This window comes from Artemia franciscana, chromosome 9, assembly GCF_032884065.1.
Source record: "Artemia franciscana chromosome 9, ASM3288406v1, whole genome shotgun sequence".
Taxonomy (NCBI): domain Eukaryota; kingdom Metazoa; phylum Arthropoda; class Branchiopoda; order Anostraca; family Artemiidae; genus Artemia; species Artemia franciscana.
The window spans coordinates 39,889,482-39,913,397 of record NC_088871.1 but is presented as its reverse complement, the minus strand read 5'-3'; the positions used below and the strand labels follow the sequence as shown (position 1 = coordinate 39,913,397).

Sequence of the window (23,916 nt, the reverse complement as noted above, 5' to 3'; positions counted from 1 at the left end):
AGAATCGAAGGTATTATATTCATTTACATTTCCTTTAAACAATATCATTTTCAGTCCAAATATTTTGAAAGATAATAAGTGAATAAAACACTTGCAATAACCTATTACCTGGCTATACTTCCCCACTCTAAAAAACTTTCAATTAAGTACTTTTTAATTAAGCTCCATCATTTACATGATAACTTCTGTTTGTTTTGAACCTTTGTGTCACTCTTCATTTTCATTTAAAAATACTTATTTTCTTGTTTAATTAAGTTTAATTTGGTTCAATTTAATCTAATTTGGTATGTTTTTAGTTTAATTTTGCTTAATTTAGTCACATAAGTAGTAGTAGTAGTAGTAGTAGTAACAGCAGCATCAGTAGTAGTAGTAGTAGTGGTAGTAACAGCAGTTGTTATATTAATAGTAGTAGTGGTAATAGTAGTAGTATGAATAGTAGCAGTATAAAACACATCCACTGATATCCTTTTCTACGATTAGTCTACACTAATCTACACTAATTTCTACACTAATAATCCCAGATTGTAGCCACATTAACAGCTTAAAAGTAATAGGTTTTCTCATTAAGACGAGCACGGACCCAGAGGCTTAATGAGAGGGGCAGCAGTGCCAAGAGGAGATAGTGGAACATCACCCTCATACAATTTCGTTTTAAATAATTGAATTAAGGCTGGGTTTACTACCGACGTGATGTAACACAACACTAGAGCAACTTGTTCACTTTGCCGCATGCGCAAGGTATTGGGAAACTTTTTCAAGGTCGAGATTGCCCATAAACATCGATATCCGTTGGCCAATCAGAGGCAACCCCAGTCAAAGGAAAGGTTACGCACTCATTGCCTGTTGCATTTGGTGAGTTGTAACATATTCGATTGCTCTTTGATACCATCACGGTGAGGTAAGTTTGCAATATAAGATGAATGGATAATCTAAGCCTCTTGACACCAACGTGAAAGACTCCTATAGAAATGGGATAGAAAAATATAGGAAAATCCTCTTTCAAAATACAATGTCCGACAGCGCACCCATTGTTTAAATGACAATGTTTGAGGATGGGGGGATTGTTTCTAATGTTGTTACCGGTACTGTTGGCAAAGGTGCTCAAAAGCAAAGAAAAAGGGCAAGGAATAAAAAAATGCCTAGTCAGTTGGCTGGAAAAGTTTTGCCAAGGCTGCAAAGGTTATCTCAATCAAGGTGAAAAGCAGACACGGCAAAGCATTGGAAGATGATAAACAGTGAATTATGATGCAGTTGACAACAAACTCTTGAACCAGTTTGATCCCAGTTTGTCCAAGATTTTTCTCTGTAAGGCTAGAAGAGAACTGATTTAGGGTGAGAATACGATGTCAAGATAAAAAAATGACAAATGGTTAAAGGCGGTGATAGACGGTGCTAGTATACCCGGACCAAACAGTAGGAAATGTATCTCCCAAAGAATAATACCGCGAAAAGGACCTCGTTGAGTTACATCAGGAAAAATAATTGGCCTTATGTTGTACTGTAACGGGTTCTACGGGTGAGAAAAAGTAAGTATAACCAAGTCTCATCTTATGGGAGATGTGAAATATACTCACTTAACAATTGACATAGAGTTGGCTGAAGAAATTGAGAAGCAAAATTTCTGACTCCAGATTGATACGAGGTGACACATGCTTCTTAAATCTCTATATAGTTGGATTCAAAGCCGTTCGGCATAAAGAAAGATAAAACCTTGACCCTTATAATAGATGGTGAGCCGGTATCTTCATCACAGCTGTAGCTATTTCAGTGCCACCAAATGAGGCAGACATTAGATTGTTGGTTGATGAATTGGCATCATGATCAGGGTACTTCATATAGCTGCTAGAAAGGAGGAAAACATTTACAGCTTTGGTGAAGGAACCTTGAATTTTTTCAAGTCCAATTATGGAAATAAAATTATTCCATTTGGAGGTATGTATTACGTAAACTTTATCTGTGTCTCTATCTCCGAGAAGCAGTGATAAGGGATACCAACCGTTGCATGATTATAAAGACCAGAGGACTGTCACCCTCCAACATTCTTGTCCTGGGTCTGCACTTCCTTGGGCTCTACCTAACAGCATAAAAACGATTCAGTCTTGGGTTTATAACACATACCGTCTTTGAGAAATTGTATTTCGTTGATATGTTTCATTGTTTTTATTTCAGAAAACGATCGATTGTCCTTATTTCTAACATTTTTTGTCTCTCGACTATATTTCTCAATAGTATACTTGGAAGGACTTTAAAAATGTGCTTTGGGGGGCGATAACGTCCATTGACACACCCCATCCCTGTATCTGTGCTAGCATTAAGAACAAGAACAAGAATATAACTGTAGAATCTGCTTGAAACTGATTATTCTCCTTTTTCTGGGAAGATTTGGCATTTGAAGGATCGCATTGATTCGCCAATGGATTGTATGACATATGTGCATTTACAAAGGCACATGAGGGGGGAAGGATCGCATTGATTCGCCAATGGATTGCATGACATATGTGCATTTACAAAGGCACATGAGGGGGGAAGGATATAGGAAGGTTCCTCATCCATTTTGGTCTCAAGGTTACCCTCTTGAAAAATTATTGATAGTAACAAAAAAAATCATATTTTAATAGTTGCGGGAATCAAGTCATGGCTATTTGTAGAAAAAATTGTAGAAGATAGTCCAATTGAGTGAGAGGCAATTCTGGTATAGAACCCCCTTAATAGAATTGTATAAAAAATTACAAGAAAATTAACAAAAAAATTACATTTTTTGTAGGCTTTGATTCCCCCTTATCTTGCTAAAAAAAAAAAAAAAAAATCTGATGAAAAACGCTATTTCATAGCTAAATAGAATTGTCAAAAACAAAGTAATTTGTTTCAGAGTAATCTGATGAAAAACGCTATTTCATAACTAAATAGAATTGTCATAAACAAAGTAATTTGGAAAATTCTTTATTTCAATCAAGGAATTTAATCAAGCCCAGTTACCGAAAAATTCTGATTGCGTACTTTCAGGGTTCCCTTGTAAAATTTTTGTTCATCTCCAACTTCTACCATGGTTCGTAAAGTGCTACACCCTTTTTTAATGGCATCGAAAGTAGCACGTCTTAAACATTTTTTTTAAAACTGCTCTTCATGATTCAGTGCTAGCTGCAGAACAGATCTTAAGCTGAATGTAGTGTCAATTAAAGTTTTCAGCGTTGCAGGAAAATTTTCCTACAAGCTAAAATTATAAAGTCTTTACTGAATGTTCTCATGTGTAGTGGTGCCTAAGAATGCTTTTTGACTTAGTCAGAATTTTTTTCCCAATAAACTGATAGACTCATGTTGAATGATTTTGAAAAGAAGAGGGGGGGGGGCAAATGAAATACCAAAGAAAATTCATTTTTACTACAAAGATCTTTTATTCCAGGTCACCAAGAAGTCGAAAAATAAGAAGAGAAATAACGAAACTGTTTCGCCCCAGAAACAACCCGAAACTCTTTGTAGAAAAGACAACGCTGTTTGTTCCTTTGGCGCTACAAGCTCTGATGAAGTAAACTTAAAACTTTCAAGTATTTCACAAAATTATCTTCATGAGGAAATTGGAACTATGAAGACATCAAATACAGTCAGGGAAAAAATGATGGAAAATGAAACACAAGAGGCCACCATAACGCAAACAATCAAAGCAAGCAATAAAGAGAATAGCGTTCAAGTAGAAGACATTGAAAATAATGACATGGAAAAGAGTGACGGTGAAAAATGTTTCAGACCAACAGAAGAACAACAAATGAGTGATAAGCCATCAGATATCATTAGATCTGAAAAGACTGAGCCCCTCAAACTTGAAAAAAATATAAAACAAGATGACTTTACGAAAAATGAAATACAAGAAAACAATGTTGACAAGTTATCTAATAAATTTGAAAAAAACATAATGCAGGAGGCATTTGAGATTATTGAAGATGATAAACTTGAAGCTACTAAAGCAGCAGAACCTACCCATCTGGATAATTCCACAAACAGTAATATAAAGAAAAGTGGCGTCGAAGCTGTTAAGAAAGAGTATAAAAAGAGGTTCCACGAAGATATTGATCATAAAGAAAAAGATGACAGCAACATAAGCTCTGAAAGATGTTTCTTTCAAGAATTTGTTAAGCATGGAATGAATGATGAATTTGGGCCACAAGAACAGAAAGATGCAGTCAAGGGAACAGAAAAACCACAAATAGATTATGACCCTTTCAGTATGACTAGTGTAGAAGGGCGAGAAACAAAGCCCCGTTTTGTATCTCAGCAACGATTTGATTGCCAAGATATCCTATTTGATGATATTGACAAAAGTGACGAACCCTGTAGCTTTTATCATCTGGGGGATTCTAAAGAGGTAGCTGAAATCCTTCTGAAAGATTTGGATATTAATGATGCTGTGAAAAAAGATTTTGGATTGGATCAAAATACAGAAGTTTCTTCAGTTTTGGCTGAAACCTCGAAAGTGAGTAGCTTTTTTCAAAATAGGAAAATTGCAATTCAGAAAGGTTTGTTTTATTTTAAATTAAAAACAGGAGCTCAAAAAAGGGAGCTTAAATTAAAGAGGGAGCTGAGAGATAGAGATTGTGTCGGCTATTGTCAACGCATTTTTCATAGTACAAAATAATTACCCTATGAGTCCAATACTTGTTATAAAAACCAAAAATTGTGTAACAGATCATCTACCAAGCTACCTCTAGATAATGGTTTTAGACAATATCCTTTAGAATTTTTTTTATTTGTGTCAAAACCTTCTAAATACGGAGCTGGCATTTTAGATAATAATCCTTTAGCAGATCATTTTGACCTGATTATTATTTTGTCTAGCAACTATTAGCAAAATATTTTTTCTTTTTCTGGGAAAGTAACTCGTGTCGATAAAACACTGATGTAAACCCAGAATGGCTTGAATTTAAAATTTTTTTATTTTAAACATTGATATTTAAGAAAATCTGGCTTTAAGTTGACAAAATTAGTTTCAAACTTTAATTTAAACATATTTGAAACTATTATTAATAAACACTTTTAAAAGTTTTAGTTACACTAGCCTTTAAAATGAAATATGAGTTAATTCTTAATTATATTCATGGGTCTGAAGTTTGTATTTTCTGAAGAGCGGGCTGGTACTTAATATTTAAAGCTAAAGTAGTCCAAAAAAATACAAAAAGAGAGTGCTTATAGATTTTCTTAAAAGCCCTCGGGCGATACTTCCCTGAATTCTGTCCCATCCCTCTCCCTCCCATGTCCTACTCATTTCGAGTTTAGGAGTATTTCAACATATTTATTTCCACACAGAGCCTTAAAATTGGAAACTATGCCTTCATTTTGATTGTTTCTGTATTTTAGGAAACTTCAACCCCTAGCCTCCACCAGCCTCCTATGGTCCAAGTGCGAAGCTTAGCAAGTGAAAAAAACTGTAATCCTCTCCCTCCACAAGTCACTGTGGTGACGGTAGAGGCAGAAGTCCATGTCATAAATCCGACTTATTTGGAATTGAACATTGAAAGTTCTATTGAAGAGATGCAAAAAGGTAATTCAAGACAAATTATATGTGCGTTTTTTGTGTTAAGTAATTTAATTTCAACGTTCAAGGGGCTCTAAGGATAATAAAGATAGGATTCATACAAGTTAATAACGCAAAAATGCAGTAAAATCGTGAAATCTAGCTAAATCAAACAGTTCTTGGTAACAGACTGTAAGTAAGGAGCGACCCGGCTCAAAAGTAAGCAAATCTCTAAAAAACGGAATTTCAATATCAGTATATACATCAGAATAATTAGATTATTATGCTGATTGCAAATATTTAAGATTCATCAAGTTTAGTAATACCCATCAAAAGCTACGAGCAAGAGAAAATTTGCCTGATTTTTTAAATAGGGAAGAGACGACCCCTTAAAATTCAAGGAATTTTAATTCTAAGAGAACCATACTGTAGAAGTTTCAAGCTCCTGTGTGCAAAAATGCATATTTTTGCTGTTTTTAACGGGAGACAAAACACGAATGCATGTTCATTTTATTATTTTTTAAAAGTTTGTTTCTTTCCCAGGGTAATCGTATTTGAATAGTTGTCCTAGAAGATCAGGATGGGCTTGGGCTTGGGATGATTTCTACAGAAAGAATCTTAGCTGGGGAGGTAGATTTCCGGGGAGGGTGAATATTCCAGGGGAAATCTCACACGGGGGGGGGGGGGTTGACATAATTACCATGCGAAGCTCTTGTTAGTTGTCTTATATTCTCTTTGCCAAATTTCACATGTGGAGATATTCCAGTGGAATTACCCAGGGGCTATTTTCTAGAATTATCGAGAAACCGATCAGCGGTTAAAATCTTATTTAAATGAAAGAATGTTAAGGAAATTTTTTCAGCCTTAATTATCCATAATCAGTTTAATGGGGAAGATGGATTTTTTAGTGAGGATACAGCTTTCTGGAAGGAATTTTACTTGGCGGGGGGATGCCCTTTACGTTGGATTAAATTTCCAAGGAAGAGTTTTCCGTGAGGTGGTGGGATATATTTCATGGAGAGTGAACCAGATTTACCGGCATTATTTGAATAACGATCAGAAATTAGATTTAAAATAGATTTGAATTGAGAAATTAGACTTGGAAGTAACAAGCAATATTGAAACTCAAAACAAACAAAAATTATTCTATCTATGAAGGCATACCCTCTCATCAATACCTTGCTGTTTACGCTAAGGTTTGACTGTTTGTCCCAATTTTCTAACATCGGCTACTGAAACAAGGGGGCCGTTGAATTAGAACAGGAAGCTTTTTTAAAAGTGCTAACAGTTTTAGGGTACAGAGCAAGGTATTGCGGAGGAGACAAACCTTCATATAGGACATCAATCTTCCAAAATTAATATAAAAGTTTCTTTTTAATTTTTCATGTACGGTGAGCCAAAGTCGAACCTGTGTTAGTTGAAAAACTCTCAGAAATCATAGGCAGCGCAAAAACAATGTTTTTCGGAGGGAAGTAAAGAGCGAAGTTGAAACTTAAAACGGACAAAAATTAGTACTTCACTGCCTATCTAATATTTACCAGTAAAACTAGCGGATATTTCACTATGTTCCTAGGATTATAGAAAACTAGCGATGTATTTCAGAAAATAGTATAGGAGTTTTGGTACAGCAAAAACAAATCAATTAAGGACACTTTTTACATAATAAAAATATTATCAATCCCTGTAAAGATAAAGCAACATTCCATTTTAGGATTGTTGCTTTATTTTATTTTATTTTTCATTTAATTTGGTATCAGTTCTGCACAATGATTCGGTTCAAAGACTGACTCTCGTTTTTGTTCTGATTCAATAAAAAAAAACAAGTTTTTTAACTGAAAGTAAGGAGAGATATTAAAATTTAAAACGAACAGAAATTACCCCGTATATGAAAGGGGCTGTTCCCTCCTCAACGCCCCACTCTTTGCACTAAAGTTCGACTCTTTCTCTCAACTCTAGTTTTTAAAACAGTAAAAACTTTAGTGTAAAGAGCGGGGCGTTGAGAAGGGAACAGCCCCTTTCATATACGGGGTAATTTCTGTTCGTTTTAAGTTTTAATGTCGCTCCTTACTTTCAGTTAAAAAAACTTGTTTTTTATTTATTTCTGAACGTTTTTGAGTTAATCCATATTTTGATTTCGACTCTCCGCAGATGAATAATTAAAATGAAATTTGCATATTTTTTTTTTTTTTGGCTAAAGGGCTTTCTCATAGTTTTGATCGAACGATTTTGAAAATAAAGGAGTGGGGAGGAGGCCCAGTTGTCCTCCAATTTTTTGGTTACTTAAAAAGGCAACTAGAACTTTTAGTTTTTTATGGATGTTTTAATTAGTAAAATATATACGTAACTTACGAATTAGCTTACGTAACGAACTTCTATATTCGTATGTTTTATTACGTATGTGAGGGGGTTTGCACACTCGTCAATAGCTCGCTCTTTACACTAAAGCTTAAATTTTGTCCTGATTCCTCAAGAATGACCCCTGAATCACAAAGGCTGTAGAATAAATAGTTGAAATTACTAAAAACACTTCAATCAATCAATCAATTTATTAATACTAAAGAAAACTATTACAAAAGTAAATCAGTTAATAGGCCCAAGAAGCTATGCTTGTAATGGGCCACAGAGAACAAAAATAAAACACTTATAAAATATATACAAAAAAAAATTTAAAAGAAGAGAAGTGACATACAAATTGGGATAGAATTAAAAGAGAGACAAAAATTATTTAACTGGAAAGACCCGACGAAATAATGCCTTTGCAGAAAGAAAAAGAGGGACATCCAAAGGGATCAAAGGGATAGAGGAGACCTCTGAGCTGCTGTAGAGGATCGTTTTGGTAAAATAAATCGTCGAGAAGAATTACGCAAAGAAGAAATGTACCTACCTGAGCCTGTCCTTGAGAAAAACTGCTGCAGGGTCGGTGGAAGAGTACCTAGAAAAGCAGAATGCGCTAAATAAAGAGTACTTTTACCTATAATATGATCCAGCGGAGCTATTCCAGTATCATTATAAAGATCAGAGGAAGGGTAAAGCCGAGGGAGAAGAAAAGTAGCCTTCACTGCCCTATTTTGAGCTCTTTGAAGTGAGCAGAGAAGAGATTTATTAGTATTGCCCCAGACAGAGCAGCAATAAGAAAGGTAAGGATGAATAAAAGCATGATAAAGAGAAACCATAATATCAGGAGGAAGAAATGAACTAATCCGGTACAACATTGAAGACTGGCGGAGGATTAAGGAACGGGTGTGAGTTATATGCGGTTTAAAAGAAAGAAAACAGTCAAGATACACACCAAGAAGTTTCACCATAGTAGCTTGTGGTATAATATCATTCCCAAAAGTCAGGGTGATTGGCTCCCGTACGTCTCTCATGCGGTAAGGGGTCCTAAAGTTGACAATGGCACTCTTTCGGCTGTTAAGAGCCATACCATTTGACCAGCACCAATCCTTTACTTTATCAAGAAGACCTTGAGCTATAGAAGTGGCAGATGGCAGGTCCACCGCAGCAATGAAAAAATTACTGTCATCAGCAAAAAGAACAGGGTGAACATGGGGATGAAGACCTTCAACAAGATCATTAATGTAGATTAGAAACAAAAGTGGTCCAAGCACAGAGCCTTGTGGGACACCTTTCAATACAGGCAAAGTAGTGGAAGAAGTACGGTTAACCAAAACATACTGAGATCTATCTGAGAGGTAGGACCTAAACCAATCTAGTGGGACTCCATGCACACCAAATAAGGATAGTTTAGACAGAAGAACATTGTAGTCAACCATATCAAAGGCCTTTGAAAAGTCAAGAAATAGACCCAAAACACATTAGAAGGAGATGAACCCCTTATATGCGCAAAATTTTCTGTTTGTTTAGTTTTAATGCTGCTCCTTACTTTCAGTTGAAAAAAACTTTTTCATATTTATTTTTTAATTGTTTTTTAAGTAATGCTAGAAAATCCTGCGCCCCCTTCATGGAAATTTTCTTCCCCAATGACACATTCCTCCAGGTAAAGTTTCCCCCACATAAACCCCTCTTCTCAACCCCTCTTCCCAACCGAAAAATCCCCCTGAAAACGTCCAAACACTTCGCAATAATCATTACTATATGCAAACACTGGTCAAAGTTTGTAATTTGCAGCCCCTCCCACGGGGACTGTTGGGAAGTAAGATGTCCCAAAAGACATAGGTACAAGGTTTTTCGACTATGCTGAATAAAATGGCTATCCCAGAGTTTTAATCCTACGACTTTGCGAAAAAATGAGCGTGGGAGGGGGCCCAGGTGCCCTCCAACTTTTTGGTCACTTAAAAAGGGCACTAAAACTTTTCATTTCCGTTTGAATAAGCCCTCTTGCAAAATTCTTGGACCACTGGGTCGCATCCGTGATCTGTCTTCTGGCAAAAAAATACAAAATTCCACATTTTTGTAGATAGGAGCTTGAAACATGTACAGTAGGGTTCTTTGATACGCTAAATCTGATGATATGATTTTCGTTAAGATTCTATGACTTTTAAGGGTTTTCCCCCTTATTTTCTAAAATAAGGAAAATTTTCTCAGACTCGTAACTTTTGATGGATAGGACTAAACTCGATGAAACTTATATATTTAAAATCAGGATTAAAATGCGATTCTTTTGATCCATCTATTGGTATCAAAATTCCGTTTTTTAGAGTTTTGGTTACTATTGAGCCCGGTCGCTCCTTGCTACAGTTCGTTACGACGAACTGTTTGAAAAGGACTCATTTGATTGGAAATTTAAACGGCTAGTTCCCTTTTTAATAGTTGAAAGTGATAAAGCATCTGACCCCCTCCCATACCCATACTTTTCCCAAATATATTCAATTAAAATCCCCCCCAGTCCTCAGGGCAAGGGTTGTAGTTTATGCCCTAGGGGCACTTAAGATGTTTATTGAAAGCACTATCGTTGAAAGTTCCAAAAGGGCTTATTCGATTGGAAATTGAAAAGGCTAGCATCCTTTTCAATAATCAAAAGTCATTGGAGGGTAATTAACCCTCCTCCCACGCTCGCCCTTTCCCCAAGCATATCCAATCAAAATTTTGACATCACCATTTTGTTCAACATAGTTGAAAGGTCTGGGTATTCTGTCATTGAAGGTGACAAACCCCCCCCACACACACACACCCCTCCTGGCGAAGGTTATAAGTTTTGCCCTGGGGCAGAAAAGGTTTTTATAGAAAGTCATGTCGTAGAAACAAAACGGCACATTCAATTGAGAATTAAGAGCGCCAGTGCCCCTTTTCATATTCAAAAGTAATCGGAGGGTGAATGCCCCCGCCCCTACACCCATCATTTCTCTAAACACTTCTGATAAAAATTTTGATATAGCCATTTTGTTCAACATAGTTGAAAAGTCTGGAAATTATGTCTTTTAAGATGACAACCCCCCACAGCCTTCAGGACAAGAGTTGCAAGTTATGCCATTGGGGCATATAAGGTTCTTATAGAAAGTGTTGTCGTATATAATAAAAAGGGCTAATTCGATTGGAAATTGAGATGACTAGTGCCTTTGTTATCAGTTGAAAGTGATCAGGGGGCAGATGCCTACCCCTACCACGCCTATCACTTCTAAGAGTACTATAATCGAAATTTTGAGCATAACAAGGCTTTTGAGGTTGAAACAAACCCCCGGAGCCTGGGGGCAAGGGTTATAAGTTATGCCCCTGGGGCATTCAAGATTTTTATGGTAGAGGTGGCTTTATAAACTTTAGAGGAGGCTCATTTGATTGAAAATAGGAAGTTCTAGTTCTTGTTAAGAGTCAAAGGTGGTGGAGGGCTGTAAGCCCCCCCCCCCCCAACTATGTTCACTAAACGAATCTGATTAAAATTGTGAGATAGCAATTTTTCTCAAAATAGTCCAAAGAACATATAACATTGCCTCTATGGTTAACATAGCCCCCATTGCCCTGGGGATAAACTCAAGCCCTGGGGGCATATAAGGTTTTTATGAAACGGATGGTCGTGTAAACTTCAGATGGGGCTCATTTTGATTTAAAATTGGAAGTTATAGTGCCCTTTTTAAGAGTAGAAAGTAATTTCAGTGAAACCAGCCTCCCCACACACACACTCATCATTTCCCCAAAGACGCCCAGTCAAAATTTTGAAACATCAAATTCGTTCATTGTAGTCGAAGGGTCCGGATATTCTGTCTTTGGCGAAGACAATTCCAACCCCAAAGCTCTCAGGGCAAGGGTTGCAAGTTAAGCCCAGGATTATATAAAGTTCATATAGAAAGAGTGGTCGTATGTACTTCTGAGGGGACTCATAGGATTGGTAATCTGAATTTCTAGTACCCTTTTTAAGAGTAAAAGTGATTTGAGGGCAACTATCTCCCTTCAACACGTCTTTTGGTCGTATATATTTGGAGGGGGCTCATTGGATCGGTAATCAGAAGTTCTAGTGCCCTTTTTACGAGTCAAAGTGATCAGAGCGCAGCAAACCAGAGCCTAACGGTGAGGTTTGTAAGTTATGCCCCTGGGACATTAAATGTTCTTATGAAAAGGATGGTTGTATAAACTTTAGAGGTGGCTCATTTGGTTGACATTGGAAGTTCTGGTCTTTTAAAAGTCAATAGTGATGGAGATCAGCTAGCCCCCCCAAATACCTGTCTTTGGAATATATTGAACAAAATGGCTATGTCAAAATGGCAACGCTAGAGCGTTGCATCTGGAATAATTTTGTTCCATGTATTTAATACTTTTTTTTCTGCCTGTTTTGAGGAGTTAAACTTAGAATGGGAGCCAAAAACAAGTTTAGTTTTACATCGTTAGTAAACTTTAATTACCTCAGCTTGATCTTAACTTATATGGTCCATCAATGGAGAGTTTTATTGCAGTCATTTGGGTAAACCTAAAACATAGTGATTATAGGGCAAACATGCCTCGCCCACGACCCTTTACACTACCATCACCTCAAAGACATATAGTTCAACATAGATAAAAATTCCACTAACTATGCCTCTGGGGATGACAAGACCCCGCACCATCCTTGGCTAAGGACTGTTGCTTATATATTTTGTTCGTTGTTTATAATTGATATTAGCGATTTAGGAAGGGCGAGGGGGCATATTTGATTCTTGGTTTCAAAAAGGGTATTACGGAGGAGCTCACATGGAATCTTAAGGGGAATGTCGAGCTAAATAAAACACACTGTGCTCATGTAGACTGTAAAAAGGGCATGCCAGCAATATCCCAGAAATGGTCTGGGGTATCGAGTTTAAACTTACAGGAAACGATGAGTAGAATGTTCAACAAACCAAAAGGGAAAATATGCACCCTACTGCCACTACTACTACTACTACTGCTATGAATAATACTTCTACTGCTACTACTTCTACGGCTACTACTAAAGTTAAGGGTATTTACTTGAAAATTTGAGGGATTGTTGATCGAGAAGCTGAACTAAATCAAAACACTATGGGCATGAAGTTGTAAAAGGGCTTATCAGGATTACCTTATGAACGGCTTTGAGCATTCTGCCGGTGCTTTCAGATGTATTGATGGGGACATAGAACTAACCAAACGGCACTATATACAGCTAATTCTGCTACTTCGACGACCGGCCTTTTTGGGCCCCTTCTTATCTTCAATAGGGACAAGCCATGAGTATTCCCTCTCAATTATAAGCATACCAGTACAAGATATTAATAATTTCCCGTCTGGCTTCACCTGTCAAATCTATAGTAATTTCATCCATAGGATTCACTTCACATCTCCTTAATTCGCATTTTCATGCTTTCTACACTTTCTTTACATTAGTCTCATTTTCGTATGCTCAAAAATTCTTATACAGTTTCTCCTCTCTATAATAAACATAACGTATTTTCACAAATATCCTAGCAGCTTTTAATTCTTTCTTCCCTAAGACATCATTTTCAACTATACAAACTATTGTCCTAAAACTATCCCGTTCATCTTCTACATTGCCAAACTTCAAACTCTCCAGTCTAGTGTTTAACTGTTCCTGGAAAGTTTCTATCAAATTCTTATCTTGGAGTCTATCAGCGTCGACAACAAAACAAAGCCTTCTTATAAATTGTCTTGACAGGCATTTATATCATAACTGTGAAAAAAAAAAATTTCAACAAGTTTGAAAATATAAAGATTCTAACATGAGGGTTTAGTTACACGGGTGTTCAGTTGCACTTGATTCAGTTTTATGATGGTTGAATTACAAGGGGGTTTAGTTACACAGGGGTTTAGTAAAAGGAGGTTCAGTTTCACGAGGGTTAAGTTAAACGAGGGTTCAGTGGTACGGGGTTCAGTTGCACGGAGGTTCAGCTGTAAGGGGGTTTAGTTATATGGGGTTCAGTTGCTTGGGGGTCAACTACATGGGGGTCCAGTCGCAATGTTATACAGTGACTCTGCTGCCTGATAGGGTTGAACTCTTTCTCTACTATATTACCATTACCCATAAAAGTGAAAACTAATCACAAAGTTTGGTAAACAAGGTTGTGTGAATTAAAGTGATAGAAGCATGCGGAGTGGGTCACGAACTGTGCCAAGGATGGAGGAATGTGCTGTGTGTGACAAATTAATTGCCACTGTGGAACTGTGTGGCACTTACAGCGTTCTAAGAGGTGCACTAGAAGGCAAAAAGTCGGTACCCCTTGGAAAGTCAATTGTATTTATAAAATAACCTGATTATTTTATTTTGATTACATGTGAAAAGAGTCGGAAAAGATATGCAAATTAAATTTAGTTTAATATGGAAAATTCTTCCCCACAAACATTCACCTTAGAGAGCCCCCGCCCTATGATAATTTCCGCTGTAAAATTTTCTCACAAGTTAAGACGACAATATTTTTAATTGAAGGTTCAAAATACTGAATTCACGGAAAATGTGAATAATTTGACCAAATGATCCGTCAAGCACTTGTTTTAAGGGTTTTCTAATCCCAGTTGGCTCAAAATGTATTACGGGGCTCTTTTGGTATGGCGTAAACGCTTACAGAAGTGTATCCAATTTAAGCTTTTTGGCGAACGGATAAACAGTTTAGTAGTCCATACAGGACATACATTTGGTTTGTTGCATGAAGATGACGAAAAATTGTAAACTCGGTTTTAAATTCAGAATGCTGATAGTGAAAACGAAAGTACCTGTCATTTCCCCTTCTCCAGGGGTGTAATTTACTATGAGGTAGAGAGGACAACTGTCCCCTCCAGATCCAAGATTGCCCCCCACAGACCTCAGTTTGCCTCCCAGCTGAATCTTAGTTTCTGCAAAAAATCTTGTCAAAATTAAGATTAGCTGGCATAATCAAAGTATCCAGAGAAACAAGTCAGTTTTCTGTAGTAAATCTTTGTCTTTATTGTAATATATTAATCATTTTTCAGTTTTCACTTTAATTATCACTTGATTAGGGAAAAATCACTTGATTCTGTTATTAAAGATTTTCTGTTTGTATGTTGCAGCTGTAAATGCCCAAGACTTGGATGTCTTGGTAAAAACACTGAAGATGATTAATTGTCCGCTGATTGTATCTAAGTTTGTATCACACAGCCATTTGGTAGAAGTTTGCAAAGAAACGAAGACCCGACTGCAGCTACCACTTTCAGAGAATACTGAAAAATATACATTGATCCAGGCTGGACTTTGCCTTATGGGTGAGGTTCTTTTTCAGTCTTTCAGTAAGAGGAGTAAAAAGATGCCGAATGTCGATTTATAGGCTATACTTTGACTTATCGATTATCTTCAAAGACGACAGTCACAAAGTGTTGGTTTCAGGCAATCGGTTGTGTGCAGGAGAGGTGGACGAGAATTAGTGGTTACAGTAGTAGCTTTGAAGTCACAGCATAAATATATCATGGTTGTAGCAGTAGCTGCAACTTAGTAAAGAGCAATAATTAAGAAATGTGTTTAGAAAAAAAATCTTCTTAGTGAAAAAAAATTGGCATTTGACACTGATTCAGGAATGCCAACTATTATTTTGGTTTGTCTTAAAAGTAAAAATTTATTTCGAAAAGAAATTTTGATTTCGAAAAAAAGTCTAAAATTCATTGAAAATGGCACCAGACAAAACGAAAAGTCTACCATTAGAATCAGCACGGTCAAAAACCTAGTTCTGGGAAATTATAGCCTCCCTCCTTGGACAACAAGGAAAATTATTTTTTTGCATGGGTAGCACTGATCTGTCTCCCCAATTTCTTTTTATTTCTAGTAGGGTTAGGGGGTGACCAGAAAATCATAGGAAGATGGTAATAGCTCATTCGAATAGAGATCAAATTTGCTAGTGCCTTTTGAAGTGACCAAAAATATTGGAGGGCAACTAGCCAACCCTCCCTAATGGACTCCTCCCCCCAAAGTCATCCAATCACAATTTTGAGATAGTAATTTTGTTCAACATAGTTCAAATATGAAACATATTTAGTTTTAGTGATGATATGACCCTCCATAGTCCGTGGGAAAAGGGCTGCACACTGTATCGGTATCAGACTTATTGGTATCACGTGTATCGCGTATTGTTATTAGGCGTATTGGTATTACAGGTATCAAGACAGACTTTAATAGCTCATATAAAATATATTTCTCGTCTCTACGTCCTTCCTATAAATTCCCTCATCAGCAAGTTCCAAAAGGGACAAAAAACGGCACTTTTGGTGCCATGTCTCAAGTGGAAAAGCTGGGGCTAGTGGGCAACTAGAACTTTTTAGAGTGACACTTAATGGCTCATTTGAAAGCTATTACTAATATCTACATGATTTTTTTCAGTTTTATCTTCCGTAAGTGTGACATAGTACTAAAAACAACATTTTTGATGTCACTTCTTAAATATAAAAGCTTGGAAGCATAAAACAATATTATCGTTGGAATAATTATGATCCAAACCCTTAACCGAAGGTTTTCAAGAATAGCTCTCGTATCTTTCTCCTCCAAGCCCCCTTAATAACCTACCCAATTAAGGTACAAACACTAATATATGAAATTGGATTACTAAAGGCGTGGTTTTGTTTGTACAGCGCTCGACTTTGAATTAGAGTGTCTTGCGCTACATTCATGCTTGGCTCATAGTTCACTTCAATAATTTTTTAGACCACATACCTTTTTTATTTAAGAAAAGTTCAGAAAGAGAAACGTATTTTAATTTAAACAAAGCCGTGACAAAAGTTTAAAAAAATTAAATAATAAAAAATTCCAAATATGACGTCATTGGAATGCAATCATGCATCTTTTTGCTCTTTAAATGCATACGAGTGTGGCGTCATTCAGAAAAAAAGGGTTAAAATATGGTCAGCCAAAAGGTTTACGTCCTACCTATGAAATTTAAACTTTCACTCTGATCAGTCCACTCTGAAGGAATTGTTATCTGTCTTTGAACTATCCAACAGTTCGTGGTAACGAACTGTAGTAAGGAGCGACCCGGCTCAATAGTAACCAATAGCTACCTCAAAAGAATCGCATTTTAATGCTGATATTAAATATATAAGTTTCATCAAGTTTAGGCTTACCCATCAAAAGTTACGAGCCTGAGAAAATTTGCCTTATTTTAGAAAATAGAGGGAAACACCCCTAAAAGTCATAGAATTCAGATTCAGCGTATTAGAGAACCCTATTGCACAAGTTTCAAGCTCCTATCTATAAAAATGTGGAATTTTGTATTTTTGCCAGAAGCAACATCACGGATGCGTGTTTATTTGTTTGTTTGTTTGTTTTTTTTTTTTTTTTTTTCAGGGGTGATCTTGTCGACCCAGTGGTCCTACAATCTTGCGAGAGGAATCATTCTAACGGAAATGAGAAGTTCTAGTGCCCTCTTTAAGTGACCAAAAAACTGGAGCACACCTTGACCCCCTCCCACGCTAATTATTTTCCCAAAGTCAACGGATCAAAATTCTTAGATAGCCATTTTATTCAGCGTCGCTGAAAAACCTTATAACTATGTCTTTGGAGATGACTTACTCCCCCCACAGTCCCCGTGGTAGGGGCTACAAGTTACAAAATTTGACCAATGCTTACATATAGTAATGACTAGTGGGAAGTGTACAGACGTTTTCAGGGGGATTTTTGGTTTGGGCGGAGGGGCTGAGAAGAGAGGGATATGTTGGGAGAACTTTCCATCGAGGAATTTGCCATGGGGGAAGAGAATTTCCATGAAGGGAGCGCAGGATTTTCTAATATTATTTAAAAAAACAATGAAAAATAAATATGAAAAAGTTTTTAAACTGGAAGTAAGGAGCAGCATTAAAACATAAAACGAACAGAAATTATTACTCATATGGGGGGCTCACCTCCTCCTAATACCTCGCTCTTTACGCTAAAGTATTTTTAGTAATTTCAACTATTTATTCTACGGCTTTCGTGATTCAGGGGTCATTCTTAATGAATTGGGACAAAATTTAAGCTTTAGTTTAAAGAGCGAGGTACTGACGAGGGGGTGAACCCCCTCATATATGTAATAAAAACATGAGATTACAGAAGTTCGTTACATAAGCTAATTTATAAGTTAAGTATATCTTTTACAAATAAAAACATTCCTAAAAAATTAAAAAGTTCTAGTTGCCTTTTTAAGTAACCAAAAAAACGGAGGGCAACTAGGCTTCCTCCCCGCTCCTTTTTTTCTCAAGATCGTTCGATCAAAACTATAAGAAAGCCATTTAGCCACAAAAAAAAATATATGCAAATTTCGTTTTAATTATTCATCTGCGGAGAGCCAAAATCAAAACATGCATTCATAAATAATGACGAAGACAACACTGCCTTTCCATAATACAACAACAAAAGAGAGAATAATGAGGACTTTTTTCCCAAGACAGTGAACCAACAAAACCTATTTGAATATTTCGGCCCTATATCTAAGGGCCGTCTTCAGCAAAGAAAATAAAAAACAATAAAACACTTACAATAAAAGTTCTCAGTTAAAAATCCATTATTTTTTTGAATAGCCTTGGCATCATTACTTCTTAACGAGAAGTTCAGCCAAGACTGTCTGATAAAAGCTAATATTTTACAAGATTAAAAGGTTCATTCATTTCACTAACTGTATTTATTAAAAAATGGAATGATTTCTTATTGCGATATTTGCCTTCTCTGCAGCTAATCTGATAGTTCTTTTGGGATTGGGCTTGTTTTTGTTCGTTCCTATTTTTGTTTTATTTTGAATTAGATTATTTTCTATAATTAATTTTGTGTACATAGGGTTGATTGTGCATTCACCCAAGTCTCTATTTAGGGATGTATTATTGTTTAAGTTTCGTGAACCAACAAAACCTATTTGAATATTTCGGCCCTATATCTAAGGGCCGTCTTCAGCAAAGAAAATAAAAAACAATAAAATACTTACAATAAAAGTTCTCAGTTAAAAATCCATTATTTTTTTAAAAATAGCCTTGGCATCATTACTTCTTAACGAATAGTTCAGCCAAGACTGTCAGATAAAAGCTAACATTTTACAAGATAAAAAGGTTCATTCATTTCACTAACTGTATTTATTAAAAATTGGAATGATTTCTTATTGCGATTAAATAAAAAAAACAAGTTTTTTTAAGGGAAAGTAAGGAGCGACATTAAAACTTAAAACGAACAGAAATTACTTCGTATATGAAAGGGTCTTTTCCTCCTCAACGCCCCGCTCTTTACGCTAAATTTTGACTCTTTCTCTCAACTCTACTTTTTAAAACAGTAAAAAACTTTAGCGTAAAGAGCGGGGCGTTGATGAAGAAGCAGCCCCTTTCATATGCGAAGTAAGTTCTGTTCGTTTTAAGTTTTAATGTCGCTCCTTACTTTCCCTTAAAAAAACTTGTTTTTTTTATTTAATTTCTGAACGTTTTTGAATCAATGCATGTTTTGATTTTGGCTCTCCGCAGAGGAATAATTAAAACGAAATTCGTATATTTTTTTTTGGCTAAATGGCTTTCTCGTAATTTTGATCGAATGATTTTGAGAAACGAAGAGCGGGGGAGGAAGCCTAGTTGCCCTCCGATTTTCGGTTAATTAAAAAGGCAACTAGAACTTTTAATTTTTTACGAATCTTTTTATAAGTAAAAGATATACGTAACTTATAAATTAGCTTACGTAAGAAACTTCTGTATTCTCATGTTTTTATTACGTATATGAGGGAGTTCATCCCCTCGTCATTACCTTGCTCTTTACACTAAAGCTTAAATTTTGTCCAAATTTCTTAAGAATGACCCCTGAATCACAAAAGCCCGTAGAATAAATAGTTGAAATTACTAAAAATACTTTAGCGTAAAGAGCGAGGTATTAGGAGGAGGTGAGCCCATCATATGCGCAATAATTTCTGTTCGTTTTAAGTGGCTTTAATTCTGCTCCTTACTTTAAATTGAAAAAACTTTTTCATATTTATTTTTTCATTTTTTTAATAATGCTAGAAAATCCTGCGCTCCCTTCATGGAAATTTTCTTCCCCCCATGATAAATTCCTCCAAGGAAAGCTCCCTTAACATATCCCCCTCTTTCCACCCCCCCCCCCCCCAAACCAAAAAATCCCCCTGAAAAACGTCTGTACACTTCCAAATAACCATTACTATATGTAAGCACTGGTCAAAGTTTGTAACTTGTAGCCCTCCCACGGGGACTGTGGGTGAGTAAGTCGTCCACAAAGACATTGTTATAAGGTTTTTCGACTACGCTGAATAAAATGACTATCTCAGAATTTTGATTTGGGGACTTTGTGAAAATAATTGGCGTGGGAGGGGGACTAGGTGCCCTCCAATTTTTTGGTCACTGAAAAAGGGCACTAGAACTTTTCATTTCCATTAGAATGAGTCCTCGCGCAATATTATAGGACCACTGGGTCGATACGATCACCCCCGGGGAAAAAAACAAAAAAAAAACAAATAAACACGCATCCGTGATCTGCCTTCTGGCAAAAATTACAGAAGTCCACATTTTTGTAGATGGGAGCTTGAAACTTCTACTGAAGGGTTCTCTGATACGCTGAATCTGATGGTGTGATTTCTTATGACCTTTAGGGGGTGTTTTCCCCTAATTTCTCAAATAAGGCAAATTTTCGCAGGCTCGTAACTTTTGATGGGTAAGTCTAAACTTAATGAAGCTCATATATTTAAAATCAGCATTAAAATGCGATTCTTTTGATGTAACTATCGTTATAAAAATTCCGTTTTTTAGAATTTTGGTTACTATTGAGCCGGGTCGCTCCTTACTACAGTTCGTTACCACGAACTGTTTGATATTTGCCTTCTCTGCAGCTTATCTGATAGTTCTTTTGGGATTGGGCTTGTTTTTGTTCGTTCCTATTTTTGTTTTATTTTGAATTAGATTATTTTCTATAATTAATTTTGTGTACATAGGGTTGAGTGTGTATTCACCAGAGTCTCTATTTAGGGATGTAATTATTATTTAAGTTTCGTTTGATTTTGATTGCCTCGCGGACAGTTTGTTTGATTCCTAGGTCATTGCTAATTAGAATTGTTTCGTCAAATAGAACATAATGGCTTGGATTTTGAAAAATATGATGACTTAAGGCTGAATCGAAAGATATGGGGTTATTTTTAGATTTTAATGCTTTTTCAATACTTTCTTTGTGTTGCTGTAATCTTGTTCCTAAATTTTGGTGGGTTAGACCAATGTAATAATTTCCACAACTACATGGTATTTGATACACACCTCGTAGACGAGTAATTGGAGTTTTATCCTTACCAGAATTGACAAGATTCATTATACTTAAATTGCTTGTGAATACAACACGGAAATTGTTCTTTAAACAAAGTTTTTTTCAGTTTTGAAGTAATTTTCGGAATATAAGGTAGGTAAGATATCTTTCATACCATTATGTTCTATTAGACGAAACAATTCTAATTAGCAATGACCTAGGAATAAAACAAACTGTCCGCGAGGCAATCGAAATCAAACGAAACGTAAATAATAATACATCCCTAAATAGAGAGGTGAATCCACACTCAACCCTATGTACACAAAATTAATGATAGAAAATAATCTAATTCAAAATAAAACAAAAATAGGAACGAAAAAAAACAAGCCCAATCCAAAAGAACCATCAGATTAGTTGCAGACAAGGCAAATATTGCAATGAGAAATCATGCCAGTTTTTAATAAATACAGTTAGTGAAATGAATGAACCTTTTTATCTTGTAAAATGTTAGCTTTTATCAGACAGTCTTGGCTGAACTTTTCGTTAAGAAGTAATGATGCCAAGGGTATTAAAAAAAAATGGATTTTTAACTGAGAACTTTTATTGTAAGTGTTTTATTGTTTTTTATTTTCTTTGCTGAAGACGGCCCTTAGATATAGGGCCGAAATATTCAAATAGGTTTTGTTGGTTCACTGTCTTGGGAAAAAAGTCCTCATTATTCTATCTTTTGTTGTTGTAAAACATGCATTCATTCAAAAGCGTTCAGATATTAAATAAAAAAAACAAGTTTTATTTAACTGAAAGTAAGGAGCGACATTAAAACTTAAAACGAACAGAAATTACTTCGTATATGAAAGGGGCTGCTTCCTCATCAACGCCCCGCTCTTTTCGCTAAAGTCTTTTACTGTTTTAAAAAGTAGAGTTGAGAGAAAGAGTCAAACTTTAGCGTAAAGAGCGGGGCGTTGATGAGGAAGCATCCCCTTTTATATACGAAGTAATTTCTGTTCGTTTTAAGTTTTAATGTCGCTCCTTACTTTTAATTAAAAAAAATTGTTTTTTTTTATTTAATTGTGAACAGAATGGCTATCTCAAAGTTTAGATCGGATGCGGTTGTGGAAAAGAGAGTGTCAGTAAGAGAGGTGGGCTAGTTGTCCTATATCACTTTTGGCTCTTATTAGAGAAGGTAGTTGTCTACTATCACTTTTGGCTCTTATTAGAGAACTGTAAATTTGTATTTACAATCAAATTAGCTTCCTCTAAAGTTCACACGACCATAGAAGCTTTATATGCCCAGGGTATAGCTTACGACCGTTGTCCCCAGAATCTGGGGGGTCATGTCAACCCTTAAGGCCTTGTTGTGTGAACTTTGGACAACTTTTCAACAAACGGCTACCTTAAATTTCTATCGGAGGCATTTGGGGAAAATAGGACGTGAGGGGGGGGCTAGTTCTCCTCCAATCACACTGACTCTTAAACAGGGCACTAAAACTTTTGATTGCCAATCCAATGAGCCCCCTCCGAAATTTTTGCGACCACCCCTTTCATAAAAACCTCGTATTTCCCCTGGGAATGACTTACAGCCCTTGCCCTGAGGGCTATGGAGGGGGTTTTATCCTCAAAGACCTGATTACTGGACCTTTCAATTACGCTGAACAAAATGGATACCTCAAAACTATGATTTGATGCGTTTGGGGAAATGATGGACGTTGGGGAGGGGCACTTGGATGCCCTCCAATCTCTTTCAACTATCAAAAAGGGCACTTGAACTTGAAATTTCAAATCGATTGAGCCTCTTTCGAAGCTTTAAAAATAAGTTTACAAATAATATATTGAGCCCGCATCGTTCTTTACTTAGGCAGCGCTATCACGCTGCCTATGAAATATGATTAACCAGTCTTTTGATGCACCTTGTTTCCGTGACTAACCTGTGGGATCAACGGGGGAGTTTGTGGTGGGAACAAATACGCAAGTTTTTGGCTTTACTGGTTGCTAGTTCATGATTCATAAGGGGGCAATTATTTTTAGATTTTCTACAAGAACCCTTTCTTCTTCCGCCTTGAGACCTGACAGTTTTGCTCCGTCTTCTTTGCAAGCTGATAGTGCAAATCAGCATCGTCTTCTTTGCATTGTCTCTGCCTCATCTATGTTTTCTTGGATCAAAGTTGGTAATCTTTTCCGCTTGATCTAGTCATGTAGTGTTGATGTTTTGACAGAAAATACTACTGCAGCTCCTCTGACTTATACCCGTCTTTCAGAACCATATAAACCAGCCTTCCCCATCTGTTCCGTATCTGTTCAGCTATGGCTGTTATTTGTCAAAAAAGAACCTATTCCATTTTGATTAAGCAGAGGACACTTATCGTCAATGATCCATCGGTATTTCTTCCCTGAATGCCAACCTTTTAGGGATGAGGTTGGTTCAAATCCAAATTACCGCATCTGATCTAGCCCCAAGAGTCCTGTTGCGACATTAAAGTAATTTGCAAAAAATTAAATGGATTGAGCCCAATCATTTGCTCTAAAATGTTCCTGATTGAGCTGGCCTAGTCCTGAAGAGATCTAATCACAAATCCAGCACTGATTTGCAATAGCAGAAAGATGGTATTATATTGGGTTAAAGAAATCGGTTCATCCTTCATTCTAACTCGTAATTTACTTGTTTTCCTTTCTAATTTAGAAAAAGTACGAACTTTCAAGTTGATAAAATTTATTTTTTAGTCTACTTTACTGTAAAAGACTCTAGAAGCAGTTATCAATTCCTTTCCTATTATAGAGAATGTCAGAAATTGTAAATGCTGTTATAGGATGCGGTGTCACAGAAAAACCTATCGAATACTAT

The 23,916-nt window shown here is 36.3% G+C and overlaps 1 protein-coding gene and 1 long non-coding RNA gene across 5 annotated transcripts in view; one reads left to right on the top strand and one right to left on the bottom strand.

Moving 5' to 3' along the window:
• Nucleotides 1–23,916, bottom strand: part of LOC136031403 (uncharacterized) — a 69,436-nt gene that overhangs the window by 31,071 nt on the left and 14,449 nt on the right. The window contains exon 2 of the long non-coding RNA XR_010618504.1: nt 8,388–8,435. This is a non-coding gene — a long non-coding RNA (uncharacterized LOC136031403). The remainder of the gene's footprint in view (nt 1–8,387; nt 8,436–23,916) is intronic.
• Nucleotides 1–23,916, top strand: part of LOC136031402 (uncharacterized) — a 91,937-nt gene that overhangs the window by 57,852 nt on the left and 10,169 nt on the right. For 3 of the 4 annotated variants that reach the window (XM_065710947.1, XM_065710945.1, XM_065710944.1), the window contains exons 7-9: nt 3,401–4,465; nt 5,347–5,530; nt 14,924–15,115. In XM_065710947.1, coding sequence (XP_065567019.1) covers nt 3,401–4,465; nt 5,347–5,530; nt 14,924–15,115 — 1,441 coding nt within the window. The remainder of the gene's footprint in view (nt 1–3,400; nt 4,466–5,346; nt 5,531–14,923; nt 15,116–23,916) is intronic. The other variant, XM_065710946.1, reaches the window with a different exon arrangement.